This window comes from Aristolochia californica, unplaced genomic scaffold (assembly GCF_029961685.1).
Source record: "Aristolochia californica isolate CCGP_79_NKW_82.1479 unplaced genomic scaffold, dmAriCali1.0.hap1 SCAF_13, whole genome shotgun sequence".
Classification (NCBI taxonomy): Eukaryota; Viridiplantae; Streptophyta; class Magnoliopsida; order Piperales; family Aristolochiaceae; genus Aristolochia; species Aristolochia californica.
In genome coordinates this window covers 24,953,294-24,963,021 of record NW_027181804.1, presented here as the reverse complement: position 1 = coordinate 24,963,021, position 9,728 = coordinate 24,953,294, and the positions used below count along the sequence as shown (strand labels likewise).

General features: G+C 41.1%; 1 protein-coding gene across 1 annotated transcript; it reads left to right on the top strand.

Moving 5' to 3' along the window:
* The first annotated feature begins 4,183 nt into the window (after positions 1-4,183).
* Positions 4,184-6,742, top strand: LOC137948737 (terpene synthase 10-like). Its single transcript, XM_068794894.1, has 7 exons — positions 4,184-4,521; positions 4,596-4,860; positions 4,989-5,355; positions 5,435-5,653; positions 5,733-5,871; positions 5,953-6,201; positions 6,331-6,742. The coding sequence occupies exons 1-7, from the start codon at positions 4,273-4,275 to the stop codon at positions 6,622-6,624; spliced, it is 1,782 nt and encodes a 593-aa protein (XP_068650995.1). The 5' UTR covers positions 4,184-4,272; the 3' UTR covers positions 6,625-6,742.
* Positions 6,743-9,728: the final 2,986 nt, after the last annotated feature.

The following is a 9,728-nucleotide window of genomic DNA, read 5'->3' as shown; positions in this document are numbered from 1 at the left end:
TAATGAAACAAAAAACAATAGCTAAAAGCTCAGCTCAGTACAGGGGATAACACGAATATTTATGGAATTCCTTAAAAAGTTAGAATTACTCACCGAATTGCTTTCGTAAATGAGCTCATAACACACCGGAAAAAGGCATCGCAAAGCGCAGTTACTCTTTCTCTATTACTGATGACTTGCACTTCAACAAAGAATAATTTAATCGAATAGACGACCAAAAGACTCACCGATACAGGGCGAGAAGATTTAGCAAAAGTAGTAATTGCAAAGCACGTTGTAAGCAGGAATCTAAACAATAAGAAAACAAGGAACCGTAGCATTCTCACCATGAAAATGGTGGTGGGACCCAGATGCTCGATGCTTCACCTCAGTCAGAGCTCAGAACGCAACACAAAATTCATCTAGAGGCAGTGCCGTGCTAATGGAGTCCTTTGCGACTGAAAAGCTAGAGAGTAAACTCGTCTATCCTCCGCCAGGATTTATCTGACAGGCAGGGTGCGCGTTTGCCCTCCTTTCATCACTGTGACTTGATTTCTAAAGGCTCTGCTCACCTCTAGCTCTGGTCTGCAAACACCTCTAGTCTCCACTCTAATGATCACAAGCACCTCTAGCCGAGAGAGAAAGGGGAGAGAGCCGGCAGATGAGCTTCCTTCTATTCCGTAACTTTTCAACAAGTTCTGCTCACCTCTATAATTTGTGTTCCTCAGTTAAAAAAATCAATTGGTGATGAAGAACAAAGAGATTGAGATGAAATCATAGAAATGGAAGATGAAATCAATTAAAAATGAAAACTTACCTAAAGGGCCAGATTGAATACCTCTTTTTTCTCTGTTTAAGTTTGGGATACATCCTGCTAAGAAAACTTTGCATCCCCATTAGTGATTTCCTGCCGATTTTGTTGAACCTCTCGAATTTCTGCTTCGCTGACTCCCCGAAATAGAAGCCCAAAGGTAGAAAGTCGAAGAGAGGAAGGTTTGTCAAAAATTAGGGTTCAGGCCTGAAATTGCTGGTTAAGTAACTAGCCAACTCACGAGCCACTGAAATCCAAATGCAACCTCTCTCTAGGAATTAACGACTCTTGTAGCTAGGGGTGGCATCGAACCGACCTGGTTTGCAAGCAGCTCGAGCTCGGCTTGGTAATATTCGTTTTATTTGGATCTCAAACTGAGTTCGAGCTCCAAATCAAGCTCGTTTAATTTAACAAGCCGAGCTCGACCAAACCATGGTTCGGTTCAAAAGCTCGCGAGCCGGCTCGTTAACTTAACGATGGCCAAGGAGGCGAGAGTGAGAGCTCTCTTCGTCCTCGTCTCGACTTCTCAGCAATCAAGGGAACAAGGAAATGGTCGGCAATTTTCTTCTCTTCGATATCTTCATCCCCCCATATGCTGTCGCCGAAGAACAAATACTATGGTTGCTGACTCCTCTATAATTTTCAATCAGGAATAGGTCCACCGAAGGAAAGAAGAAAGGGAGAGAAGCGGGCACTTGAGACAAAATTCACTTATTAGCAGAAGGGCTATTGTGGATATTGACCGTGAAGAAGAATTAGGAGAAGATGAAGATGTCGTGGACAAAAACAAGAAGTGGTTAGACCCGTGGAGAAAAGCAGCGGTGAGAGACGATGTCCCGAGCGGAATAGAAGAACAAGAGAAGTCAAAAACATCCTGAACAAAGAATAGAGGATGCACTCGTACAATTACAGAAGAATGCAAATGCAGAAAGAGGAGAGGCGAAGAATAGAACTTACATGCTTCAATTGATACAAATTTCGAATTTCTCATTACGGCCATTGCGGATCGCAAAGACAAGGTGAAAGAAACCCAAACTTCTAGAGGTTTAAGAAGAGCGAGGTGTGAGGGGTAAAATCTCCGAAGAAGCCTAAGAAATGAAACTAACTCCCAATGAAACAATCGGCTCATGGCTATGCTTTTAATGAGGTCATAAGACCCATTAACTATACACTGGGCAGGGTGTGGGCAGGGTGGTCCACCTTTGAAGAGTATTTAACATTAGCTTGTAGTGGCTATCTTCCTCATAGATTAGAAAATCGGCTCTCCCATTAAATATCACTTGGATGTTGTATTTCATATTTAAACCACATGTGTTAAAATATTTCATATTTAATATAAAATATATGGTAGATGAGAATTTGCCTTTTCAGGATCCCTTGAATAATACCTCGAGCAAGGGGAGAGAGAAAAAAAAAGGAAAAATAGAAGAGCTCTCTGGTAGAGAGAGAAGGAAAGGAAAATAAAATAGAGTAGAGAGAGAACACTTCACACGAGAGAGAAGAAAAAAATCAGTAACATGATGAATTCCGAGTTACAATCACCTCTATTTATTGTTCAGGAGGTGATAGAGTCCATGTACAAAAATTTTGGACTCCTAATTACATTCTAACTAGAACTCTCCAAGATAATCCTATCATGATAAGATTACATTATCTATTTAAGAGACTAATTTAACTAAACTACAAACACCTTTAAGGATGTGAATCAAGCTAGAGATCAAGCTCTTGTTCTTATTTTGTGGGTCCCACTTAATCTTCTAGCTCATGTAGATAGAGATACCAGTTCGTGGTAACTTTGTGGGTCCCACTTGATCTTCAAATCTTCTATTTTATTTCAGCACATGTTCCTTATCTCTTAGCTAGAGCCACTTTGTATGAGGACTCTTGTGGACACCTCTCGAGCTGATGGTGGATCCTACATTGTAACATTCTGCAAACACCTCTAGTCTCCGCTCTAATGGCCACAAGCACCTCTAGATGAGAGAGAAAGGAGAGAAAGGGGGCAGATGAGCTTCCTTCTGTTCCGTAACTTTTCAACATGCTCTGCTCACCTTTATAATTTGTTCCTTAGTTAAAAAAAAATTGATTGACGACGAAGAACAAAGAGATTGAGAAGAAATCGTAGAAATGGAGGATGAAATTGAATAAAAATGAAAACTTACCTAAAGGACCAGATCAAATACCTCTTCTTTCTCTATTTAGGCTTGGGAAAGATCCGGCTAAGCGAACATCGCATCCCCATTAGTGATTTCCTTCCGATTTTACCGAGCCTCTTGAATTTCTGCTTCGGTGACTCCCCAAAATCAAAGCATGAAGATAGAAAGTCGAAGAGAGGAAGGTTTGGCGAAAAATTAGGGTTCGGGCCTGAAATTGCTGGTTAGGTAATGAATCGCTGAAATCCTAACGCAACCTCTCTCTAGGAATTAACGACTCTTGTAGCTAGGGGTGGCATCAAATTGAGCCGGTTCGCGAACGGCTCGAGATTGGCTCGGTTCAATTTGTTTTATCTAGATCTTGAACCAAGTTCAAGATCTAGATCTGGCTCGTTTAAGTTAACGAGCTGAGCTCGATAGAACTATGGTTTGGTTCGAAAGCTTGCGAGCCCACTCGTTAACTCAGTGATGGTCTGGAAGGCGGGAGGTAGGAGTGAGAGCTCTCTTTGTCTTCGTCTTGACTTCTCGGGAATTGGGGGAACAAGGAAACGGTCGGCAACTTTCTTCTCTTCAATTTCTTCCTCCCCCCATCTGCCGTGGCCGAAGAAAAAATACTACGGTCGCTGCCTCCTCTATAATTTTCAATCAAGAACAGGTGCACCAAAGGGAGGAAGAAAGGGAGAGAATCGGGCACCTGAGATAAAATTCACTGATTAGTAAAAGGGCTACTGTGGATGTTGTCTGTGAAGACGAATTGGGAGAAGAAGAAGATGTCGTGGACAAAAACCAGAAGCGGTTAAACCCGTGGAGAAATGAATCGGTGAGAGACGATGTTACGAGCAGAACATATGAACAAGAGAAGTCAAAAAATATCTAGAACAAAGAAAAAAAATATCCAGAAGAATGCAAATGCAAAACGAGGAGAAGCAAATAATGGAACTTACATGTTTCAATTGAATTTCGCATTTCGAATTTCTCATTGTGGCCTACCTTATCAGGGTATAATTGGGTCCCCACTTCCGCCCTACTTTGCCGGCAAATTCAATGGCGAGTGGAGGGTAGCCCTCCACATATAAACTGTCACGTCTTGTGGCACTCATAAAACGTGTTGTATCACGTGACAAAATGAGATACGAAAGTCGGTGGAGAACGAATGCATTTCCTCTATTTTCGACCAATTAATTAGTTGAGGCAGAAATCCCTCCTAACACAGCCGATAACGCCTCTCGCTTTATAATCTCTCCTTCCCTTCTCTCCTCTCTCTCTCACTTCCAAAACGATTCCTCCTCCTCCCTCCCCTCTGTTTTTCTCCCAGTTCCCGTTTCAAGAATGTCTGCCTTTTCTGCCATCAATATCCTACAGCCACCACCATTCGCCTCCCGATCTGCATTCGAGAAGTCTCCCCCGAGTCCTGTGACATGCAAACGTCAGGTCGGCAAAGTGATGGCCTCCCACGTAACAAATCATCCTCCGACCACCGGAAACAGCTCGTCGGAGCAGTTACGACGGACCCAAACGAATCACAGACCGTCCGTTTGGGATTATGGATCGATTCAATCCTTAGGGAGTCATTCCATGGTTTGTAACCTCATCGTCTGAGATCTGTTCATAATTCATGTACTGAATCACGTACTTGGAAAACTTGGTTGCAGGGAAGCAGCAATGGCGAACAACTGGAGAAGCTCACCCAGGCAGTGAGTGTTTTGTTTGAACAAGCAGGCGAGCTTCGGGCGGAACTCCAGCTTGTTGATGCAGTTCAACGCCTGGGGATGGGTTACCTCTTTGAGAAAGAGATAAAGAAAGTACTGGATAGAACAGCCGAGAGAGTTGACGGTATAGTGATGGTAGACGACGATCTCTATACTAGAGCACTCTTGTTTAGACTCCTCAGGCAACATGGTTACAAGGTTTCACAAGGTATATCTTTTGTTTCCATCAACAACAACTCTTTCAGTTTTTCTCATGGATTAGTGACTCAAGACAAGGTTTTCAAATTCGGAATTCGGATCCTACTTGGGGTTCTAAAATTTTGCTCTCTTTTACAGATGTCTTCAAAAGCTTCAGGGACAAAGAAGGTTTTAAGCCATACCTCTCAGAGGAGATACAAGGAATGTTAAGCTTGTATGAAGCTTCCCATCTGGCATTTGAAGGGGAGATCATACTGGAAGAAGCGAGGAACTTCACAAGAAACCGACTTAGGGGCCATTTACAGGTAGAACCAGGGCTAGCCGTTAAGGTACAGCATGCCTTGGAGCTCCCAACGCACAGGTGGTTAACATGGTTGGAAGCCAGGTGGTACATGGACTCGTATCCGAACGAACACTGGTCGGAACCTGCTGTAGTTGAGCTTTCCAGGATGCATTTCAACATGGTACAAGCCACACACCGGAACGATGTCAAGGCCATGTCCTCGTAAGGGGATCACACCAAATTCTCTTCTCTGCTATTTGAGAATGTAAACTAAGTATGCTTTTGTTTTCGCCTGTTTTAGGTGGTGGAAGGATTTGGCTCTTGCATCTAGATTGAGCTTTGCGAGAGACCGACTGATGGAGAGTTTCTACTGGTCAATAGGACTTGTCTACGAGCCACAGTTCAGATATTGCCGACAGCAGCTCACTAAAGTTGCTCAACTTTTAACTACCATTGATGATGTTTATGACGTCTATGGCACCTTGGACGAATTAGAGCTTTTCACAGATGCCATTCGCAGGTTAGTCTCTTCAATTTCTTCTTCATCAGATAAACCCATTAACCCATTAATTACTTGAATTGCCTTACTAATTCTTCAGGTGGGATTTGAACACGATAGACCATCTTCCAGACTACATGAAGACATGTTTTGAAGCGCTTTTCAAAACTGTTAAAAGAATAGGAGACGATACCATTAAAGAACTGGACAGGGACATCAATCCATACTTGAGCAAAGCGGTATTGCTACAACTATTTGCTCTTACACACTTCAAATTCTTCTTCATGTAGATTTAACATGAAAATTTATGTCCGTTCCAGTGGGGAGATCTATGTGAGGCGTTCTTGACAGAGGCCAAATGGTTCGATAAAAAAACGAAGCCAACATTGGAGGAATACTTGGAGAACGGATGGGTTTCATCATCCGGGCCACTCCTCCTAACTTTTGCATACTATTTATTACCTCGTAAGGCATCAAACAAAGAGTCAGGAAGCCTAGACAATTACATGGATCTCATTAAATGTTCTTCCATGATTTTCCGGTTGTGCAATGACTTGGCAATTTCAAAGGTAAGAAACTATACCTACCATCGAAGGGTCTAGGAAGATGCTTCAATCACCTGGTCAGTGATAACCCAGTTGTGCTTATTCAAAATCAAGATGACTTATGTCTCTGCATTTTCTCCGTGTCATCTGCAGGAGGAATTGGAATTGGAAGGAGGTGATTCTATAAGTGCTATCCAATTGTATATGGATGAAACCGGTTCTACCGAAGAAACTGCTTGTGAATACATTCGAAGTTTAATATCTGATTGCTGGAAGAGACTAAATGAAGAGTCCATCTCATGCTTCCCACTATCACAAACTTTTACCCATGTCGTAATTAATCTAGCTAGAAATGCTCAAACTGTCTACCTGCATGGAGATGGGTTTAGTGCACCCGAAGGCCAAACTAAGGCTTGTGTTACTTCGTTGCTGGTTGAAACCTATTGAAGATAAGAGGATTTAAAGATAAGAATAAACCTTTTAGATAAGAGAGATTTGAAATTTGAATTTATACGGGATACATTCCTTTATATACATGTAATCTGCTAATGTATCAAATATAGGAAAAGAGAAATTTACTATAGTATCAGAGCATAGCTGGTTTTTGTCAATCCCGAATCGCCGCTTGTAGTGAGATTTCTCGTCTTCCTTCTCGTTGCCGCTTTTGGCTTTAGTGACGATACCGTCGAGGTTTAAAACCTCTCGGTAAACAGAGACTCGGCCATTTTGTTGCAGTCCATTAGTCCCGAACGCGGACAAAATCTTCATCATCAACGAATCCGGTGAATCGTCTCACAACCACGTACTTGGAACCCCATTTCTCGATGAGGAGATTTCTCACCGACGGTGGGTTGGCTTGATTCTTCACCGACATGTAGAAACTGTCGACAGATGAGGATGTGCTGAAGGGTCAGTTGCTTGGGACGACTTGATATTGATTTCTCTTTGTTATCGCAATTGTTTCCGTCACGGCCACTCTGGCTTCTCCACTCCATCTTCCAACTCTGCTACCTTTGCCATTCCCCGCGAATGGGCAACATTCGACGCCATCTCGATGCAGAGGCATCTCGCCAGAAAAAAAAAAATTGGAAAACAAAGAAGAAAACAACGGTGGCTCGATCAACTATCAAGGCAGAGTATCATTTTATGGCTACTACATGTTGCGAAATTACTTGTTGAAGAATATTTTGAAGGACTTGGAAATCATAAATACTCAGCCAGTCATGTCGTATTGTGACAACCAAACTGCTCTACACATCGCCTCAAACCTGGTCTTTCATGAGCAAACCCAGCACATTGAAATTGAATGTTACTTAGTTCGTAAAAAGATTCAAGCAAACATGATTAAGACAACACACATATGAACCAACAACCAAACTACAGAATAGTTCACTAAGGAGTAGAGTTCGTCCTAATTAGAGGCATTACTTGATAAGTTGGGTATCGTTAACATACACTCCAACTTGAGGGGGAATATTGAAGATGAGAAGATTTGAAGATAAGAATAAATCTTGTAGATAAGGGAGATTTTTAATTTGAATTTATAAGGGAAGCATTCCCTTATGTACATGTAATCTAATAATGTATCAAATATAAAAGAATAGAAATTTATTAAAACCTTCCAGTTGGTGAGATAAGAGATGTAGTAGCTTCTTTGGAGAGAGAGAGAGAGAGAGAGAGAGAGAAAGTGAGAGAAATATTACATCTTGGGTAAAAATCTGGGTGAGGAATTCTAAGGGGAGAAATGACATTGAGAGATGGAAATTCAAGGGGATACTACCCATTTTTTTAGAGAAGCACTCTCTGTTTTCTGGCGAGTAAAAATTTTGGGAAAACACTTTTTATTTGTGTGGTTGACTGTGATCATTTCCAATCTCCAAAAATAATAAAGACATCCCTCCTACATTTGGAAATAATTAAACATCTCTCCTACATCTAACATGCTTAAAAGTGTTATAATCCTAATTACGTGCATAGTTGGGAGGGTTAATTTGGGACCTAGGGGACCTAAAAGTCGTATTGCATATGAGAGATTTGGTCATTTTACATAAGTTTTGATCTAAGAAGGTTAAGGTTGCGGTAGAGAGAAAATTAGGGTAACCTTGTTTGGATGGATTGAGGGACAAGAAGGAGGTTCTAGGCTCAGGTTTATGGACTAGGTTTTGTTTTAATGAGGGTCTTGGGTTGGTGGGACTAGGACTAGCTTTCGGGAGCACTTGATGAGAAAGACTTAGGGTTTGGATGGAAGAGAGGGATAAACTTGATAGACTTGTGGAGCTCATGAGAGTGTTTTAAGTGGAGAAGAAGGGTTTGATTAGGCTAGAGAGGCATTGGATTTGGTTTAGGAAGCTTGGAAGAAGTTAGGGAGGTTGAGAGAGAAGATAGTAGGGACTGAAAAATTAAGGACAAGATAGTAGGTAGTTGGCATGGGACTAAGAGAGTGGAAGTGTTTAAACAAGAAAAGAGAGTCTAAAGAGAAATTTTCAATATCCCTACTAGCCTAGGTTTCCTAATCTAAGTTAGAAGTGGTGAAGAGTTCTAGGGAGACTACACTCATAACCTAGGAAATGGTAGAACTAGAGGTGCACTTGTGTTAAGTTGTGGAGCCTAATCAACACCTTATGCTGAGTCGGTACACAGATTGACTTTTGTTTCATTAAGGGCAATTTGTGGATTTCACACTTGTAATCGGGTTGCCCTAATTTTATCTTTATATTTGGGGGCACCGTTGTTAGGATTTTATCACTCAGAGTAAGATCATCAGTATCTACCGAGAGAGGTTAGAGAAAAACCACCTGTAAGTGTGTGTAGTGTGCAGTCGCAGGCAACCAAAAATAAAACTTATACTCTTAAAAATATATGAACTAGTGAATAAGGAACGATCCCACGAAGAGTGATTAGTCCACTTTTATGTTCCGTGAACAAGGATGGGGGAGGGGGTTTGAGTATAACGAAAATAATTTAAAAAAACAACAACTTAGAAACAATTCAAATTAAAAGAATTGAAATCAATCAAAAGAACAAACTTGGGTCTAAGTCAACATCCACCATCGGAATTTCACAACTGATCATCAATGCAAGCATATATCAATTCGCACTTGAATATTCACCGTTAGAACTATCTTCCTATCTCTCATTTCGTAGTTAATTAGAAAACAAGCAATCCAATTAACCCTAACTACTAAACAACCCAAGACAAGCGCTAAAGGTTTAATCTAGCATGAGCCTTAAGAATTAGAGAGACTGACGAAGCTAACCAACACAAGCACAAGTGGCTGCATTTAATTTATTCCAGCGTTCTTCTCAAGAACTAATAATTCTTGACATAACAAATCATCAAATCTTGATTGCTTCACAGGTTAGAGAGATCAAACAATTACGGATTTGACATCTAACCTAGCAGTAGATTGCAACGAGTAATAAACTAGTAGGCTTCCTAGGGATTAAACGAGACAATCATGAACGAAAATTTCAGAAGAACATCGGATACTCACAACATTAATTGAACAATGAAAATAAATCAGATCTCAATGTTGTATTGATACCGAGGC

Coding starts and splice junctions, on each gene's coding strand:
- LOC137948737 (XM_068794894.1), top strand. CDS start 4,273: ATGTCTGCCTTTTCTGCCATCAATATCCTACAGCCACCACCATTCGCC. Junction 4,522..4,595: donor CCTTAGGGAGTCATTCCATG/GTTTGTAACCTC, acceptor ACTTGGTTGCAG/GGAAGCAGCAATGGCGAACA. Junction 4,861..4,988: donor TGGTTACAAGGTTTCACAAG/GTATATCTTTTG, acceptor TCTCTTTTACAG/ATGTCTTCAAAAGCTTCAGG.